Here is a 21,255-nt window from a genome sequence, read left to right as displayed (position 1 = left end):
TCTTTTTAGCTGTAAAAAACAGTATAAAATATCTCTATGTACTCCCATGGCATGACCTCTAAGATAAAATGGTTGGTGAAAAACCATTTAACACACACACACACACACACACACACATGCTTTTTTTAAGGAAAGGATTAGTAAAAACGTAAAAAATGCAGAGTGAGTGGATGAATTAGAGTGGGGAGGAATGAAAGCTGGCTTTCTCTCAATGTATCTGGATGTAGATTTGATTTGGGAACCAAGTAATAGTTTACAAAACCATAAAATGAGAAAGGAAAAGCAGTCCCTAAAAATCAAAAGCAAAATGAAATTCAACCACACCAAGAATTACTTCAAATGACTGTAGCACAGCAATTTTCTGTTCATTCCTACTGAAACAGCCTAAAGGGCAGGGAGAAAGGGTCAGGAGAAATGCTAAGAACTACTAGTCTGCATGACTATACTCCTGGGAATTTTACTGTTATTCTAACAACTGTTTTATTAGTGTTATATGTTTACATAATTATGCTGGAGGCTGGTGGTGTGGTGCAGAGGGTTAGGCCTACCTGCCTGTTATGCCAGCATATCTGAGTGCTGATGAGCACGAGCTGCTCCACTTCCCATCTAGCTCACTGCTAATGTACCTGAGAAAGCAGCGGAAGATGGCTCAAGTACTTGGGCCCTTACAATCCACATGGGATACTCAGATGGAGTTCCAGGCTCCTGGCTTTAGTTTGGCCCAGCCCTGGCCATTATTTGGCTATTTGAGGAATGAACCAGCAGACTTCTTTCCTTTCCTTCCCTTTCCCTTTCTCTCTCTCTCCTCCAACTCACTCCACCCTAACTCTGCCTTTCAAATTAATAAATCTTTAAAAAGTAAGTAATTATGTTGACATTTAGATATGAAACAGTAGCTAAAAGAAAAAAATCCCCATTTTGAAAGGACATATTTTTTAAAATCTAGCTAGTCAAAAATATAATCCCTGCAATAGCAAGGACAGGTTGGGTAAGCTGTTCTTGCATAACTTTAAAGCAATTAAGAACTAAAATATAGTAAAAGCAACACACTGGCATGTTTTTGTTTCCTAAGACCAAATACACACATATGAATGATTTCTGCAAATAAAAGGCATGCATTTGAAAAGGGTGGTATTTTTTATAATCTTCTATATTTCTAGTTGCCCTTTTGTAACCTATCCTTAATATACTCTGTCTTTAATCTTCTTAATCTAGTATATACATAAACAAGTCTTTTTTATTTTTTGCTTCCTTTCTATTATATTATCTAGAGAAAGTTGGGAAAAGCTATTTTATTAGTACCAACATGTAACCTGTATTTGTGCAGTTTTAAATTAAGCATAATGTTGAGAACATCCTTTATAGATTTCCTATTTGCCCTCTTTTATGTTGTTTTTTTTTCCAGTTATCTCCAGAGAAATATACTTACACAAATACATTACAAAAATAATTTTAATTTTCAACAGATTCCAGAAGCAGTAAAATGACAAATTTAAAAGACTTAAAGATCATTATATATACAGGAAGGTAATTCAATTACCAAAAAAAAAAAAAAAAAAAAAAAAACCTACCAGAAACTGCCAGGAAGATTGTGAGGTATAAACACCGTATCTCCTGTTTTGGAGTCTGCAGATTAGTTGAGGAGATGAATACAGATATATACAGTTTATACAGTAAAACAAGCATGCAAAATGTTTAGTAGGAAATGTGTGATTAAATGTTAAATGAAAGCCACTACCAAAGAATCTATAAGCTTATTTAATACACAGAAATCACAATGGACCAAGAGTGGCTAGAAACAGGTTCATGGAAGAAATGGAACACACAATGTTTTGTCACATGAGTAGCAAATATCCAGAAAAAAAGAGGAGAGCATCATACCTAATAGGAATCAAAGTTTTTTTCAGAATAAAATACAAGATTGTCTAAAGATGACTTCTAAAAAGCAATGAAACTAAGAAAATTAGATGGATTACCACTACAGAAGTCCCTGAACGCCAAACTAAGATATGAAAGGAAATTTAATGGCAGTGAATGGAAAGCTTCTAACAGTCTTTTACTGACAGCTAGAGAAAGCTGTAAGATTTAAAAGTATTACACCACTGTAAGGGAAGAGAGACATAAAGTTTGATTTTAACTAGCTTTTCCCAAGAAACAATAAAATCACAAATAATGTGAACTCTTCAACTGTTAAATTCCATTTATGAAATATGATGCTAGCTTTTCTTTTGTCCTCTTTAAAGACTAAGCATTTGTTTCAAGGTTGTGGGAAGTATTTCCCCCTATCCTAGTACATGTCAGAGCCAGTTAATTTTGTGGCTTTGAAGTTGCTTCAAGGTCTGTCATTTGGTTAGTCTGAGGATGAATGCCTCGAGTGTTTTGTCCCCTGGGATGCTATTCTTCCTTAATTCATCTCTTAAGAAATGATTTGTGCATTTTGGGGTGTAGGATTTTTTTTTAAGATTAAAAAAAATAGAGTCTCATGTTGATCTTGTTATAGTCAAGCCATAATTATCCATCATTCATCTCTTTCTCTTTGTATAAATATGCACTCTCACCTTTACATCAATCTGATACTTACAAAACTATTTTGTGTTAAGTATTCAACATAAATAGGGTAATAGGGATACTCAACTTCAAAAAATAGCATTTTTTCCTATCTTTATTGTGAAATAACTCCAAACTAGTTAAACTTACAAAAGTAGTACAGAAAACTTACACAGCCTTAACTCAGCCTCTAGTTAACACATTAACTCTAACAACATTATCTCATACACACAAACACACATATAAATATTTGCTTAATCATTTGAAACAAAGCTGCAGAAATTATTATTCTTTAGTAAGTATACATTTCTTAAAACCAAGGACACTCTCCTACATAATCAAAATATAACAATCAAAATCAATTAGTTAATATCAACACAATTTTGCCGTTTAAGCCAGAGACCCAACTCAAATGTTACCCATTTTTCTGGATCCAATTTGGAATCATGTTTTATATTTTGTTGTTACGCATGTTTGATCTCCTTTAATTTGGAATGTTTCTTGTCTTTCCTTGACTTTGATATTTCTGAAGTGTAAATGCTGGTAACTTTATAGAAGTTTCCTTAGTTTGGATTTTTCTGATGTTTCTTCGGAATCAGATATAGATTTTACGTGCTTCTGGCAAAAATACCAAAGAGCTGATATTATAATCTTCTAGGTTCATTATATATCAGGAGGCATACAATGTCAATTTGTCCCATTTTGGGGATTGATAACCTCCGTCATTTTGTTAAAATGGTATCTGCCATGATTTCCTTCAGTTAATAAGTATTTTGTATTTAAATAAAGAGTAAACAAACAATTTGTTCTCAGATTTTTTTTTGGGGGGGGGCTATAATTCGGGTTTTTTTTTTAAACTTTTATTTAATGAATATAAATTTCCAAAGTACAGATTGTGGATGACAATAGCTTCCCCCCACATAACGTCCCTCCCACCCGCAACCCTCCCCTTTCCCACTCCCTCTCCCCTTCCATTCACATCAAGATTCATTTTTGTTTCTCTTTATATACAGAAGATGTTTAGCATACATTAAGTAAAGATTTCAACAGCTTGCTCCCACACAGAAACATAAAGTGAAAAATACTGTTTGAGTACTAGTTATAGCATTAAATCTCAATGTACAGCACACTAAGGACAAAGATCCTACATGAGGAGTAAGTGCACAGTGACTTCTGTTGTTGACTTAACAAATTGACACTCTTGTTTATGGCCTCAGTAATCACCCTAGGCTCTTGTCATGAGCTGCCAAGGCTATGGAAGCCCCCTGAGTTCACTGACTCTGATAATTTTTAGACAAGGCCATGGTCAAAGTGGAAGTTCTCTCCTCCCTTCAGGGAAAGGTATCTCCTTCTTTGATGACCCGTTCTTTCCACTGGAATCTCACTCGCGGAGATCTTTCATTTAGTTTCCCCCCCCCCCGCCCCAGAGTGTCTTGGCTTTCCATGCCTGAGAAACTCTCATGGGCTTTTCAGCCAGATCCGCATGCCTTAAGGGCTGATTCTGAGGCCAGAGTGCTGTTTAGGACATCTGCCATTCTATGAGTCTGCTGTGTATCTCACTTCCCATGTTGGATCATTCTCTCCCTTTTTGATTCTATCAGCTAGTATTTGCAGACACTATTCTTGTTTATGTGATCCCTTTGGTTCTTAGTCCTATCATTATGTTCAATTGTGAACAGAAATTGACTCATATCTTTTTTAAAAGATTTGATTTATTTATTTGAGAGAGAGAGTTAAAGACAATGGGAGGAAGAGACAGAGAGAAAGGTCTTCCATGCACTGGTTCACTCTCCAAATGGCCACAACAGTCAGAGGGGCGCCAATCCAAATCCAGGAACCAGGAGCCTCCTCTGGGTCTACCCATGCAGGTGCCCAAGTGTCTGAGCCATCTTCTACTGCTTTCCCAGGCCATAGCAGAGAGCTGGATCAGAAAAGAAGCAGGCTAGATTAGAAACAGCACCCATACGGGATGCTGGCACAGGTGGAAGATTAACCTACTGAGCCACAACAGCCCCTCTAAGATATTTCAAAGCTACGCAAATATCATGCTTCTCATCAAACTCTCATCCACTAGTCACAGAATCCATTGATGATTTACCCAAATCAATTATTACTATAGGGATTACCAACAGTGCTTTTTCTAAAAAAAAGATTTATCTGAAAGGCAAAGTTAGAGACAGAGATGGACAGACACATAGAGACAAAGGTAATTTCTTTTAATTCCAATATTTTTTTCTACACTTATTAGCTGGTATTTGACTATAAGATAGAGCTTTCTGTTAAACTCCATTCATTTAAATATATCAGTATATCAGTATATACTCTAGATTTCAATTATTCACTGAGTTAGGTATGTTATTTTTTATTTTTATATTCAAAATGTCCCATATTTGGCTAGTGGAATTCCTTCAAGCTTGCTACTGCGGCTTCAGATACAATTTTACCATTCTTTGAACATTATGTTACTTTCTGGCCTAACAATTTGTCTAAGGAGTCCTGATTTCTGTCAGAGAAATATGATACTTAGAAACAGAGATTGGGCACTACTGTGCTCCTTGCTACTAGACTGTCATTGTTTCTAAGTCTCTCAGGGACCAGAGTTGGAATATATGTAGAAAAACATCACATATACATACATAAAGTCACATGGCATACAGCTGGTTCAATGACTGAAAGGATTCCATTTCTAATCCTAGAAAGATCATGTGAAGAACAAGGTTTTGATGCATATACAACAGTTTTTACAAACCCTACCAAAAAATCTGATGGAAACAGCATAGACAAAGATGATGATCTCCTCTACTGATCCACTAGTCTGAGAAATGTACCATCCAAAAACTGATAGACACACAATGCATATTAACTGGTGTTCTGTGCTGCTGAAAATAGGATTACATAAAAGTAAACATTGCAGTGTAAAAATGAAAAAATTCTATAGTTCTGCAAAGTAAGATTCTTTGTTGATTGCAAATTCTTCAAAGAGAAGGGGCCAACAGATACAAAAGGCCACATAATTCCATATATATGTGTGAAATGTGCAAATGGGGCAAATCCCTAGCAACAAAACATAAATTAGTTACTAGGGCCTGGATGAAGGGGTAAGTGGGGAGTAACGGCTAACACATATGGGATTTTTTGGGGGGGTAATGAAAATGTTCTAGGGCCGGTGCTGTGGCATAGCCCGCTGCCCACGGTGCCGGCATCCCATATGGGTACTGGTTCAAGTCCCGACTGTTCCACTTCCAATCCAGCTCTCTGCTATGGCCTGGGAAAGCAGTAGAAGATGGCCCAAGTCCTTGGGCCCCTGCACCCGTGTGGGAAGACCAGGAAGAAGCTCCTGGCTCCTGGCTTCGGATCAGCACAGCTTGGGCCATTGTGGCCAACTGGGGAGTGAACCAGCGAATGGAAGACTTCTCTCTCCCTCTCTGCCTCTCCTTGTCTCTCTGTGAAACTAACTTGCAAATAAATAAATTAATTTAAAAAAGAAAATATTCTAAATTCAATAGTGGAGATAGTGGCAAACTTTTGAATATACTAAAACTCACTAAATTACATATTTAAAAGGGGTGAACTTTGTGGCATGTGAACTATATATCAATGAAAAGAGGAGGATCAATAATATAAGACTCCTTAATGATGCATCACACATTAACTTTTGGGGATTCTCATGTTGTCAAACTTCTCTGGCTTTTCTGTGCACCAACACAGCAATTTTGATGGACAACATTATCACTGAAGTGGAAAAGTCTCCATTAGAGAAGGTCAACTTGTCAAGAACATCATTAGAGGTTTTAATTTTTTACTTCATTATTTGACAGAAGACTAATTCAGCATGGCAAAATTTTTGGAGCATTTAAAGCATGCTTTGGAGCTTCCTGTTAGAATTCTATAATGTATGGTTTTAGAATTTTCGGTTCAGCAACAGTGCAGTGCATGTTTTTAGGACTCTGCTAATACAGTCTCAATTTCAGTCAGTTTCTTCAATTGCTGGCATCTCCCTTATCTAGGTTTGTCATGAACTAAGTCCAATGTCCTTCAATTTTTACTCCAGTTGCTAATTAAATGTTTCTGGATCTTATTATCATGGTAAACTTGAATTCAGCTAGCCAGAGAGCACAGGTAACACTTTCTTCAATGCTTTCCACTCTCCATGAAAAGAACTGAAACAAACAAAAAAAGTTAAAATTTTGCTATTCAAAATTCCCAAAAATTTAAGTATAAAAGATATTTAAGTAATTACATTTTCAAATGTTTTTCCAAACTGTAGCACTTATGCTTCTGAAGTTATTAAAGCTTAAAACTGTATCAAGACTTTACTTTTAACTTACATAAAAATTAAAATGTAGTTACAGTTAATCAATACTAGCTGTGAAATTCATAAGACCATAACCTACAAAACAATTTGTACCCTTCAATGTGAGAGATGATTTCTATTCCAAAGAATCTGGAAAAGAAATAAGAAATATAATTGTTTGTGTAGAAAATCTAGTAAAAATGACAAAGATCTGATTAAAGATTATTTAACTGATCATTTCTAAATCTGAAAGTTCAATGAAAGGCATACACTGATACTAAAAGAACGGAATTAATAGTTGTGACTCCTACAAATCCTTTGGGGAGGGGTGTAACCTGCAGTACCAAAAGATTAGGAAAATTCCACTGGGACATAAAATGTTGAAGCAGGCAGAGATATAGGAGAGTCAATGATTTTGAAATTTATAAACCCACAAATCTAACTTTTACCACTAGAAAAAAGAAGAGAAAAAATAAGTTATGTTAAAAACAATAGTATACTGGGCAACACAGTTTTTTTCAATAGTCTGGTCAAGAAAGCAAATAGAAAGTTCAGAAAATCTTTTAGGTTTCCTATAACACACAACTGTTAGATGGATACAAATTGGATATACTTTTATTTCAAGCTATTATAAATGCATAAGCACTACTCAAAGTAAAAAAAAAAAATGTTGTTTTTAAGAACTGACTTGCATTATCTGTCATGACAAAGATGATTGCCTGAAATGACCATCAAATAGCTAATAAGCAAAAATGGAAACACCAGACCTTGTCAAGGGCCCTGTAAGGGCAGCTGAAACAATCATGAATACAGTATAGTATATTATGTAAATATAGAGACAAAAGACAAGACTACTCTTGTTCTGCAATGACAAAAACAAAATGATATATGATTTATCCTAAAGCATGAAAGCCAGGAGAAGGATGAGCATGGAATGATTCTCAAGTCTCAGAATATCAGAATTAAAAACAAACCCAGGGCAAGTGTTGTGGTACAGGCAGGTTAAGCCTATTCTTGGAATGCCAGCATCCCACATCAGAGTTGTGGTACAGGCAGGTTAAGCCTATTCTTGGAATGCCAGCATCCCACATCAAGTGCTTGGCTTCTGATCCAGCTCTCTGATAATGATCCTAGAAAGCAGCAGATGATGCCACCCACCAGGGAGACTTGAATGGAGTTCCTGACCCGGCCCAGCTGTCGTGGGCATTTGGGGAGTAAACTAGCACACCGAACATCTTCCTTTCTCTTTTCTAAGTCTCTCTGTGCTTCAAATAATAAATAAATATTTTTTAAGATTTTAATTATGTATTTTCGAGGTAGAGTTACAGACAGAGGGAGGAGAAATAGACAAAGGTCTTCCATCCACTGGTTCACACCACAAAGGTCGGAGCTGGGCATATCCAAAGCCAGGAGTTAGGAGCTTCGTCCAGAATTCCCATGAGGGTGCAGGGGCCCAGGCACTTAGGCCATCTTGTACTGCTTTCCCAGGCCATAACAGAGGAGAAGCCAAAACTAGAACAGGCACACATTTGGGATGTTAGCACCCCAGGTGGAGGCTTATTCCACTACGCCACAGTGTCAGCCCCATAAATAAATCTTATTTAAAAATCTGGCTTACAAGACACTCTTACAACATGAAAAAGAAAAATAAGTTATTATTGTGTTTTTTTATAATAGGCAGAAATATATTAACTTCCCATTGTGAATCCATGACCTAAAATACAATCAGTCTCAGTAAGAGTTAGAATAAATGTACAGATAACCATTAGTCAAAACCAATAAAAAGGCTGGAATATAAACCTTGAAAATACACAGGGATGAGGAACAGGGGGCAGAGAGATTGTGGTGTGGCAGGTTAAGTTGCTGCTTGCAATGCCGGCCTCCTGTAAGGGAGTGACAGTTCAAATCCCAGCTACTCCATTTCCAATCCAGCCTCCTGCTAATGTGCCTGGGAAGGTAGCAGCAGGTGGCCAAAGTACTGCCACCCAGGTGGGAGATCAGGATGGAATTCTTGGTTTCTGCCTGGTCTAGATCTGGATGCTACAGCCATTTGGAGATTAAACATTCATAGTAAAATATCAAGGAGCCACTTAGGAAAACAGAAAGTCAGTGGTTTAGCACTGTGCCTAAATGCAATTCATTTGTGAATTATTCACTCATTGTATCTGAGCAGTGCCTTGTTTGCTGTAAATTCTCAAAAATTTAATGTTAATTATAATATAGCCAGTTAATATAAAAAGCAAGAATTCAACATCTATTGCCTAAAATCCTATATTAGTTAAGTATCTATTTAAAAAATATTAAATTCATAACAGGTTACACAACTAGAGAAAAGTTATAAACCTGGGCTTGTTGAATAAACAACTGCAAACAACTTAAAAGTTGGCAAAGAAGGCTGATAAGCCAAAATTCCATCACCCTTAACCACCTGCAGGTATATACACAGCTATCATCCAATTCTGTCTTCTATACCTTAAACCAGAGGTGGGGAACCTTTTTTCTGCCAAGGGGCATTTTGATATTTATAACATCATTCTCAGGCAACACAATCAACGGAGAAATTAGCCTACTACAGATTTACTGAATTTCAGGTCCACCTGCAGTTGCCTTGGCAGAACCAGATCAAATGATTTCACAGGCCTTATATACCATGTGGACCATAGGTTCCCTACTCCTGCCCTGAACATTTCTAATTCTGTCCACCTCCACTGCCACCATCATCTGCCACCACCACAACAATCTATTACATGCTTAACTCATCTATATCTAGTACCTTCTCTGTGTCGTAAGGCAGATTTTTTAAGATTTAAAATGGATCCTTCCCCCTCCCCAACCTCAAATCTACTGCAAATTTCCATTCTGTTCCCTTTACTTGATTTATGCAAGGCCTTGCATGTACCACTCTGGACTGTTTTTACTCAGAACATTTCTCATACTAAATGTATTGGGGTGGGGGACATTCCACACCAAGCAATTCAACACTCCGGACACGAACTGGGTAACCTGTTGCCCAATTCTATCTTGCCACTACAAAGAGTCAGCATCTGCCTCTACTGGTATTCGTTTTTTTGTTTGTTTGTTTGTTTAAGATTTTTATACTTGTAAGAAAGGGAGAAACAGACAGACAGATCTTCCATCCACTAGTTCACTCCCTAAATGGCCACGCTGGCTGGGGCAGAGTTAGGCTGAAGCCAGAAGTTTCATCCAGGTCTCCCATTCGGATGGCAGAAGCCCAAGTACTTGGGCCATTTCTGTTGCTTTCTCAGCCACATTAGCAGGGAGCTGGATTGGAAGTGCAGCAGTCAGACTTGAACCAGTGCCCATATGAGATGCTGGCATTGTAGGCTGCAGCTTAACCCACTGCTGCCAGCCCCAGCCTCTACAGCTTTTAAAAGCTCAGTCTCACAGGACTATGCTCACTTCAGATGCTGGTCTCAAGTGTAGAGTTGTCACTGGTACTTCTGACCGGCTGGCCATAATTTCAGGGATTCCCACAACTCCCTCCTCAGATTCAGTAATTTGCTAGGATGGTGCCCAGAACTCAGGAAGAACTTCACTTATTGTTACAGGTTTATCATAAAGGATACAACCCAAGTTCAGACACCTGTAAGGGATGTACAGGGCAAGACAGGATGATGGAGGAGCAAGGGAGTAAAGTTTCCATGTCCCCCACTGATGTATCACCTGCCTAGTCCTCAAAAGCTCAAAAACCTGAAAGCTCTCTCAACCCCCTTGCTTAGTGATTTATCAGAATTTCATTAGTGGACACCACTGACTAAATCACTGGCCAGTCAAGCAATCATGTAACCCTCCCTTTGCCTTTCTGGACCAGCCCCCATCCTGAAATCTATGGTCTTCCCAGCCACTACCTACCTCATTAGCATAAAAAAGATACTGATATCACTCCCCAGATTCCTTGGGTCATCCTAGGAGCTTTGTGCTAGAAATAAGGAACAGGCCAGCGCCGCGGCTCACTAGGCTAATCCTCCGCCTTGTGGCGCCGGCATACCAGGTTCTAGTCCCGGTCGGGGCGCCGGAGTCTGTCCCGGTTGCCCCTCTTCCAGGACAGCTCTCTGCTGTGGCCAGGGAGTGCAGTGGAGGATGGCCCAAGTACTTGGGCCCTGCACCCCATGGGAGACCAGGACAAGTACCTGGCTCCTGCCATTGGATCAGCGCGGTGCACCGGCCGCAGTGCGCCAGCTGTGGCGGCCATTGGAGGGTGAACCAACGGCAAAGGAAGACCTTTCTCTCTGTCTCTCTCACTATCCACTCTCTGCCTGTCAAAAAAAAAAAAAAAAAAAAAAAGTAAAAGAGGGATTTGAAAAAAAAAAAGAAATAAGGAACAAAGATCATGTACACTTGTGTTAATTTTCTTTTTCCTTTACACCTGATGTATGTTATGTGTTATTTCACATACATCTAGCTAAAGCTAGACTATGTCACCAATGTAAACAGTAAATCAAGATCCAGATGAATGGGAAAAGCCCAAAGAAATAATGTCATATGTCAGAAGACATATGAAGACATTTGGGAGAGTCTCAAAATTATAATCCTACACATCTAGTATTGGAACACTTGGCTTTCTTTTTTCTGTATCTTTGGTGCTAGGATCCTAAATTCAATTTCCTGATCATAAACATTTGCTACCTAACATGGGGAAGGAATGAGTGCATCAGAATATCAGTGACACTATATACTGAGGCCGCCATAGTGGCACAGTGGGTTGGACTCCCACTTAGAACACCCACTTCTTATACTGGAGTGCTGTTTTGAGTCCCAGCTGCTCCACTTCCAATCCAGCTTCCTGCTAACATGCCTGGAAGGCAGCAGATGATGACCCCAGGTGCCTGTCACTCATATGGGAGACCCAAGTAGAACTTCAAGCTCCTGGCTTCAGCCTGGCCCAGTCTGGTTGCTGCAGACCTTTGGGAAGTGAACCTAGCATATGTGAGATCAAATAATCTCTCTCCCTTCCCTACCCCTTCTGTCACTCTTTCAAATAAATAAAATAAATCTTTAAATAATAATAATATATACATGACTACTGTTCCAAACTCCCCAACTCTAAGGTATATGCTATACTGAAAGATGGAGCTAACATATTTCAGTTTAGTTACAAGTTTCTCAGCACTACTTACCTACAGTAGAGGTAGTATCCCTAAGGAGCAGTTTTAAAAAGACCTCTCAGACTCTTATGCCTTGAACCCTGAGAATCCATAACTATGAAAGATAGCTCAAGAAAAGGAGTGGAGATTTGGCTGAATGACTGACTTTCTGCTCTTCCATTTTTACCACTTACATCAATACTGAATATCTGAGGGGACAGCATTGTGGTGCAGGGATTAAGTCACCACTTGTGATTTTAGTACTGTGGGGAGCAACTCGGACTATACTGTTACTGGAATTAAGACTTATTCTATGCATCTGCTCTCCCACAATGTGGCGCTGGGAGAGGAGCGAACAGCTTCTACCCAGCTGCCTCTCACCAACTTGACAAGCTGCAGGAGCCGCTCCTGATTGGAGGAGAGCGGCGCGCTCGGCATGTGGGTAGCAGAGTTGGGATTAGTGGAAGAGGACTATAAAGGAGGAGAGAGACAACATGCACCAGGAACATCTAAGGGGAACATCTATCTGAAGGAACACCTGTGCAGCCCCCGAGAGAGCTGGCCGGCGGTGTGCCGCTCCCCTGCAGAAGTGGGGAAAGTGGCTAGGGGGAACCGCCCTTCCACGGAGGTGGAAGGGACGGTAGCCAACCGGGGGAAGAACCAGCAGCAAACCCGGGGAGGGCCGAGCAGACAAAAGAACAGTGCAGGGTCCTGTGTCGTTCCTCCACGAAGAGGGGGAGCGACATACTGGTGCCGTGACTCGGATATGAAGCCTAGGCAGGGTTTAGTGTCGTTCCTCCACGAAGACGGGGAGCGACAAGTACTCCATATTTGTGTGTCAGTTCCAGTCCGAGCTACACTGCTTCCAATCCAGCTTCGTGCTAATGTGCTTGGAAGGCAAAAGTACTTGTGTGCCTGCCACCCACGTAGGGCAGCAGGATGGAATTCCTGGCTCCTGGCTTTGCCCTGGTCCAGCTCTGGCCATTGCTGTGTGGCCATTTGGGGAGCAAACTAGCATATGGAAGATATTGCAGTCTTTCTCTCTCTCTGTGTCCCACTCCATCACTCGGCCTTTCAAACAAATAAATGTTTTTTAAAAATTACTAACGGGGATAGCACCGTGGCGCAATAGGCTAATCCTCCACTGGCGGCGCTGGCACCCCATATGGGCACCGGTTCAAGACCCAGCTGCTGCTCTTCCAATCCAGCTCTCTGCTGTGGCCTCAGAGAGCAGTAGAAGATAGCCCAAGTGCTTGGGCCCCTGCACTCCCATGGGAGACCAGGGAGAAGCTCCTGGCTCCTGCCTTCAGATCGGTGCAGCTCAGGTCGTTGAGGCCATTTGGGGAGTGAACCAATGAAACGAAGACCTTTCTCTCTTTCTCTCCCTCTCACTGTCTATAACTCTACTCTCAAATAAATCTTTTTAAAAAATTACTAACTGAAACAAACTACAGAAATAACCGAATACTAAGACTAAAATCAGAACTGTCTTCTAAAACTTTTTTTAAAAATATTTATTTATTTATTTGAAAGAGTTACACAGAGAGAGGTGAGGCAGAGTGAGAGAGAAGTCTTCCATCTGATGGTTCACTCCCCAATCAGCAGCAATGGCCGGAGCTGCGCCAATCTGAAGCCAGAAGCCAGGAGCCAGGAGCCTCCTCCTGGTCTCCCACGTGGGTGCAGGGGCCCAAGGTCTTGGGCCATCTTCCACTACTTTCCCAGTCCATAGCAGAGAGTTGGATCTGAAGAGGAGCAGCCAGGTCTCAAACCAGCACCCATGTGGGATGCCAGGGCTTCAGGCCAGGGCGTTAACCTGCTGTACCACAGCGCTAGCCCCAGTCTTCTACAACTCTCATTTTCAAATTTTGCTTTTATCAAAACATGGTTACTCGCACTGGACAAATACAAACATTATAAATGTGAAATTTAAAAAAAGTGTAAATAATGTTACTTTTATCAGTTTTACCCATTACAATAAAATGCAATTTTTATCTTCAAAACAAGATTAAGAATATAACTATATTGGTTATTCTCACATAGAAATGGAAGAGGTCTTATATGTGGAGAATTTTTAAGAACCCAATAATAGGCCAGCACTGTGGCATAGCAGGTGAAGCCACTGCCTACAGTGCCAAAATCCCATATGGGTTCGAGTCCCAGCTGCTCCGCTTCCGATCCAGCTCTCTGCTATGGCCTGGGAAAGCAGTAGAAGATGGCCCAGGTCCCGCACCCATGTGGGAGACCTAGGGGAGGCTCCTGGCTCCGGATCAATGCAGCTCCAGCCGTTGCAGCCAATTGGGGAGTAAACCAGCGGATGGAAGACCTCTCTCTTTCTCTCTCCCTCTCTCCCTCCTTCTCTCACTGTGTAACTCTTTCAAGTAAAATAAATCTTAAAAAAAAAATCAATAAATATTTTTGCTCTTCCCACCAAACAAAAGCCTGATTTTTCTCTCTTCCTCTTAGCTTTCACTTCACCAATTTTTCCCTTAAGTTTCCTAGTCCAGGCTATAAGCTCTTATTTTTCTTTTCTTTTTTTTTTTTATATGTTTTTCTTTTTTTCTTTTGACAGGCAGAGTGGACAATGAGAGAAGGAGACAGAGAGAAAGGTCTTCCTTTGCCGTTGGCTCACCCCCCAATGGCCGCTGAGGCTGGTGCATTGCAGTGATTCGAAGCCAGGAGCCAGGTGCTTCCTCCTGGTCTCCCATGCGGGTACAGGGCCCAAGGACCTGGGCCCTCCTCCACTGCCTTCCCGGGCCACAGCAGACAGCTGGACTGGAAGAGGAGCAACCAGGACAGAACCGGCGCCCCGACTGGGACTAGAACCCGGTGTGCCGGCGCCACAGGCGGAGGATTAGCCTATTGAGCCGCGGCGCCGGCCTAGTTCCACAATCTTGAAATCAGGCAACCTGAGTTCAAATCCTGGCTCTGCCACTTACACTTATGAAAACTTTGGTAAATTATTTAACATTACCATGCCTTGCTTTCTTCAAGAGTATAATGCAAATAGTAACAGCAACCACCCTATGAGGATGTAATAATGAACACTTGTATTAATGCATGTAAAGAACTCAACACAATATTTTACACATTGTACACATGCAGATTAGATATTGTAATTATTATTTACCTAGGAGTTTCTACATTATTTCAGTATGTTTATAGGCTATTGGTACAATAATCTTATACTTGAATATCTAATCACATAAATTTGTGACTCTTCTCTAAAATGTGGATTCAGCTGTATACCAGCATATTGAAAACTGTTAAGCTCATATTTTGGGATTTTGTTTGAAGATTCACTGATTTGTAAAGCAGGATGAAAGAGAGCGAAGGAGAGACAGGGAGAGAGACAGATCTTCCATTTGCTGGTTCACTTCATAAATGGCTGCAATAGCCAAGGCTGGGCCAGCCTGAAGCCAGGAGCCAGGAACTCCATCTAGGTCTCCCACATGGGTGGCAGGGGCCCAAGTACTTGGGCCATCTTCCAGTGCCTTCCAATGCACTTTACCAGGAAGCTGGATCAAAGGCAAAGCAGCAGGACTTGACCCAGCACTCTGATATGGAATGCCTTACACTGCAAGCAGCAGCTTCACCTGCTACACCACAATGAGGGCCTCTAAACTCTTATTTTGGCAGTACTTCTTTGCATTGTTTTTTGTGGCTGTTCCAGGGATAACAAATACCTGTATCTTCTCAACCAGCTAGCAGTCAAGATTACACTTCATGTAAAAAATATGGAATCTTGAAATGTACTGCCTCAAGTTTTTGCTATAATCATTGTATTAATATTTACATATACTACAAACCTCAAAATACAATGCTATAATTTGTACTTTAAATAATAATATACATTTTAAAGAAAGTGGGAGAAACAAATGTATTTCCCACATATTACCATTTCTGGTGCTCTTCATTCTTCCAAAGATCCAAGTTTCCATCTGGTATCATGTCCTTTCAGCCTGAAGAACTCTCTTCAGTATTTTTTGTAATGTAGGTCTGCTGGCAACAAAATCTCATTTTCATTTATGCAGTGTTATTCTCTTTCCAAGTATTGATTCCCCCTTCAATTTGTGCCTGCTGGTGGTCATTCTCCAGTGCCTTCAGAGCATTGTAGGTTTTTTGCATTTTGTCCAGAATTTATAATGGCCTTCTGCAGAAGGATTAGTTCAATATGAGCTACTCCATCGTTACTAGAATGGTTCATATTTTAAGATGCCAGGAAGTTTCAAATATTCACATATTATTCTTGGACATGTGACCATACGGCAAAAGATGTATTACAATACTTCAAAATGTTATGTTCACAGTTATCAATATTATTCCACTAATTGTCTATTAGGTTATAATTCTATAACATAAATTATTTCCGCATTGTTTCTATTTTTCCTATATATAATATGTGGACTTTACCTCTTTCTATGTAAACTTAATCCACCTGGAAATGCAATCATGTACTTGGTGGCTTCTTGACTGTTTTTTGTTTGTTTGCTTGTTTGTTTAATAAGCACTGAAATCATCTCCAGTTAGCATTAGCAGAAAAAAAAATTTATTGCAAGGAAAAATCAGGTAAATCATAGAGTCAATGAGAGCCTAGAGAACCAGACTCTAGAAGAAACCAAAAGAGGCTTGGCATGGGAAAAGTCCCAGGCCATTTACTCAGGTTCCAAATCCCTAGGATCCCAGTTTATACTCACCCTCACTTCCCACTCCTATATTTCTGGACTCTACTTTGTCTAACCTAGATAATCTAACATTGAACAATCCTACCTTAAGGCAGGACTATTTGACTGGCTCACAATATAACCACAAAGAGTAGACAAGTGGAGGCTACCTCATCATATTTGGTATTCCCCACAAATAAGAAGGGTATGCAAGGCCAGTGCCTTGGCGCAGTAGGTTAATACTCCGCCTGCAGTGTCAGCATCCCATATGGGCACCAGTTCTAGTCCCGGCTGCTCCTCTTCCAATCTAGCTCTCTGCTGTCCCCTAGGAAAGCAGTAGAAGATGGTCCAAGCACTTGGGTCCCTGTAGCTACATGGGAGACCAGGAAAAAGCACCTGGTTCCTGGCTTTCAATCAGTGCAGCTCTGGCCATTGCAGCCATTTGGGGATTGAACCAACGGAACGAAGACCTTCCTCTCTGTCTCTCCCTCTTACTGTCGGTAACTCTACCTCTTAAATAAATAAATAAAATCTTTAAAAAAAGAAGGGTATGCAGCTGTAAGTTAATTCTAATGTGCTATTACCATTTATAAAACGGTTATATAGCCGGTGCCATGGCTCACTAGGCTAATCCTCCGCCTTGTGGCGCTGGCATACCAGGTTCTAGTCCTGGTCAGGGCGCCGGATTCTGTCAGGTTGCCCCTCTTCCAGGCCAGCTCTCTGCTGTGGCCAGGGAGTGCAGTAGAGGATGGCGGATGGCCCAAGTACTTGGGCCCTGCACCCCATGGGAGACCAGGATAAGTACCTGGCTCCTGCCATCGGATCAGCGCGGTGCGCCGGCTGCAGCAACCATTGGAGGGTGAACCAACGGCAAAAGGAAGACCTTTGTCTGTCTCTCTCTCTCACTGTCCACTCTGCCTGTCAAAAAAAAAAATGGTTATATATAAAAGTTATTGGCAAGAGATCAAAAATCAGGACAAATAGCACAATATGAGAATTTTGCAAAAATAACATCTCATGCTTGTATCTTTCTTGGTTCAGGGCTTCTAATTATTTTGGAATTAAAAGTATATTCAACTTAAAATCAGATATAACAAAGCTGTCATTTATAAAACAAATAAGCCAAGGAGGAATTATTTCAGTAAGAAGAGGAGGATACTTACTTTTGAATAATATTCATTGCCAGGCTCCTTCAAATATATTGGCTCTTCCCATACAATTAAAATAAGATTAGATTTACAGAAAAACTCTATTTTCTTCTACTTCCTCAATCAGGACACAAGTTTTAACCTATTAACATTTGTATTTATAACATCACATTATTCACTTGCAAATTCATGTATCTGAAGTGCTTTCCCTCATAAAATTTACATCACTAAATTAAAATACTTGGGTAGACATAAGAACAATTCTCTCCAGCAGCTATTAAAATCAAGGTAACATAAAGTACCACAAATATCACTTTTGAAAAAGAAAGACTGTGAAAGACTAAAATCTAACAGGTATCTTGGCTGGCTTGTCCATTTATCTATCACTGACTAGGCTATTTTATAAACTGTCGAGAGATAACTTATAGAAAATTCAGAGTAATACAAATGATTCTTATACAGAGAAACACAAATTGTGTCCTATGGAATGTAACTGACTATTGTCCAATGGATAGTCATCAGTTTTGCTACTTTCACACTAGTTTCAGCATTTCTTATTTGGCTATAAATACGCAGTAATTTAAACAGCAATACCATAATATCACGAATTAATGAGCAAAATAAAGTCATAGACATGTTCATTTCAAACTTAGAATCACAATCATACTCCCTTTTAAAATGTATCCTTTAAAAACAGTCTAAATAGTAAAGGTTAAAATAGAAAGCTAAGGTGCTGGCACTGTGGCACAGTGGGTTAAAGCTCCAGCCTGTGGCACCAGCATCCCATATGGGTACTGGTTCGAGTCCTGGCTGCTCCACTTCCAATCCAGCTACCTGCTGATGTGCCTGGGAAGGCAGCAGAGGATAGCCCAGGTGGGAGACCTGGAGGAGGCTCATGGCTCCTGGCTTGTGTCTGGCCTAGCCCTAGTCATTGTGGCCATTTGGGGAATGAACCAGTGGATGGAAGACCTCTCTGTCTCTGTCGCTGTCTCTACTTCTTTCTCTGAAACTTTGCTTTTCAAATAAATAAAACAAATTTTTTAAAAAAATCTTTAAAAAATATAAGTATAGAGTGGCTACCAATAATTCTATACTACAACCTTGAAAAATATGGCAAAGGAATGTTGCCTAGAAGACAAATGCTATCACTAAAAAGATATGGGATTTGATTAATTCCTCTGTATTATGTAATATAAATAGCCTAAAAGTGTGTTGTTCTCTGCTGCAAACTTTCTCTCTTCTTCCCTCTCCCCCTTCCTCCCTTTTATATATGCACACTATACACTGTGTAGTATATAGCATACATACTGTACTATACTATATATGCTATAAAACTTACATACTGAACAGTACATATTTATATAACTATGTACAGAGTACACTACATTCAGCACAAGCATACACGCTTATGTGTATATGTATATACAGACAGCATAAAAAATGAAAACTACCCAAGTATTTAAATGAGTAACTGATGAGGGCAGTTGGTAGAATGATTAAGATGCCACCTAGGATGGCCCGCGCCGCGGCTCACTTGGCTAATCCTCTGCCTGCGGCGCCGGCACCCCAGGGTGCTAGTCCTGGTTGGGACGTCGGATCGGATTCTGTCCCGGTTGCTCCTCTTTCAGTCCAGCCGTCTGCTGTGGCCTGGGAAGGCAGTGGAGGATGGGCCAGGTCCTTGGGCCCTGCACCCGCATTAGAGACCAGGAGGAGGCACCTGGCTCCTGGCTTCGGATCAGCGCAGCGCGCCGGCCATAGCAGCCATTTGGGGAGTGAACCAACAGAAGGAAGACCTTTCTTTCTGTCTCTCTCTCTCTCACTGTTTAACTCTGCCTGTCAAAAAAAAAAAAACGCTACCTAGGAAACCTGCATCCTATATTATTACAGTGCCTGGTTGGAGTCACAGATGATCGATCCACTTCCAACCCAGTATCCCTAATTCATGTTGACAGGCAACAGATGATACCTCAACTATTTGGATCCTGTCACCCACATGGGAGACCAGACAGAGTTCTAGGCTCCTGACATCAACCTGGCCCAGCCCTAGCTACTGGGGGCATTTGGAGAGTAAATTAGCAGATGGGAGATCTCTCTCTGTCTCTCAGCCTTTTAAATAAAATGAAAATTAAATATAAAAAACTAATGAGTAATCATTTCTAACACATTAAAAATTAAAAAAAAAAACTATAAATGCTAGATTGACTCCTACATTTTAACTCATCACTTAGTTACTTGTATATTACAATGAGGAATACAATTTGTTAATTGGACATCAAGAATTTATTTTCTCTATAGCGGCACATAACTAAGTAATTTTATCTTTCAATTAGACATAGTATAGAGGACAAACCAAAGTGTTTTTCCTACTCTCATTCACCACTTAACACTTTCAATTAGTTAATTTATTTATTTCAAAGACAGAGAGAGGGAGGGAGAGACAGGGTGGGAGTCAGGGAGAGACAGCAATATCTTCCATCTACTGGTTCAGTTCCTGAAAGGCCACAAAGGCAAGGCTGGCCAGGACAAAGCCAGGAGCCTGGAATTCCATTCAGGTTCCCCACTTGAGTGGCAGGGGCCCAAGCACTCAGGCAATCTTACGCTGCTTTCCCAATTACATTAGCAGGAAGGTGAATAGGAAGTGGAACAGCTAGGAATCACAACAGTGCTCATACAGAATGCCAGAGTCAAAAGCAGCAGCTTATCCTGCTGTGCTATATCCCCAACTCCAACATACTTGCAATATTGCAATACCAGATGTGTGGGGGTTAATTCACACAAACAAAATCAATCCTCCAGTGTATACCAACTAGGGTGTCATTGCAATTTAATGAACTTCTGATACCATCTAAAGATAGCATTAGAACTCGTAGGTTAAGGGCTTGGTCCCTCAACCACTTTTCACACCAATCACAAGTCCCAGGTTATGACTTAGACTTCTGTAAAACTAGCTATAAATTGGAGTTCTCAGAAGTCTCTGCTCAGGTTCAATTAACTTGCTACAGCAGTTCACAGAACTCAAGGAAACACTTACATTTAACCCATTTAGTATAAAGGATATCACAAAGGATGCAGATGAAAACCCAAATGAAAGGCAGACTGAAAGAAGGCATGTGGAAAGCAGTATGGAGATTCTGTGCCCTCTGGTTGTGCCACCCCCAAGGTATATGCACATGTTCAGCCATCTAGAAGCTCTTTGAACCCTATCCTTTTGTGTTTTTAATGGATGCTCTATTAGGTAGGTTGGATTGATTACATCATTATCCATTGGTAATCAACTCAACCTTCAGTCCCTTTAAACTCTGAAACCTAAGGGGTGTGTCAAAGCTCCCACCTTCTAATCACATGGTTGGTTCCCATGGCAACCAGTCCCCTATCCTGAGGTTATCCAAGGGACCCCAACCACTAGGCATCTCACAAGCATACAAAAAGACACAAGATCCCCATAGTTTTAGCAGCACAGTGCCAAGAATCAGAGGCTGAAAACAAATGCATAATTCTTA

At 40.4% G+C, this 21,255-nt stretch overlaps 1 protein-coding gene across 12 annotated transcripts in view; it reads right to left on the bottom strand.

Moving 5' to 3' along the window:
• Positions 1-21,255, bottom strand: part of WDPCP (WD repeat containing planar cell polarity effector) — a 321,214-nt gene that overhangs the window by 281,581 nt on the left and 18,378 nt on the right. For 3 of the 12 annotated variants that reach the window (XM_089326364.1, XM_089326366.1, XM_051842848.3), the window contains one exon: positions 15,842-15,942. The exons of 7 other annotated variants lie outside the window; for them this stretch is intronic. In XM_089326364.1, the coding sequence (XP_089182490.1) occupies positions 15,842-15,844 (3 nt within the window). In that variant the 5' untranslated portion in view covers positions 15,845-15,942. Of the gene's footprint in view, positions 1-15,841; positions 16,097-21,255 lie in introns of all 12 variants that reach the window. 2 more of the 12 variants (XM_051842841.3, XM_051842843.3) reach the window with 1 other exon arrangement.

This window comes from Oryctolagus cuniculus, chromosome 2, assembly GCF_051225735.1.
Source record: "Oryctolagus cuniculus isolate XC-2025 breed Fujian yellow rabbit chromosome 2, ASM5122573v1, whole genome shotgun sequence".
Classification (NCBI taxonomy): domain Eukaryota; kingdom Metazoa; phylum Chordata; class Mammalia; order Lagomorpha; family Leporidae; genus Oryctolagus; species Oryctolagus cuniculus.
The sequence above is the reverse complement of the archived record's forward strand: the minus strand, read 5'-3'. Positions and strand labels throughout refer to the sequence as shown.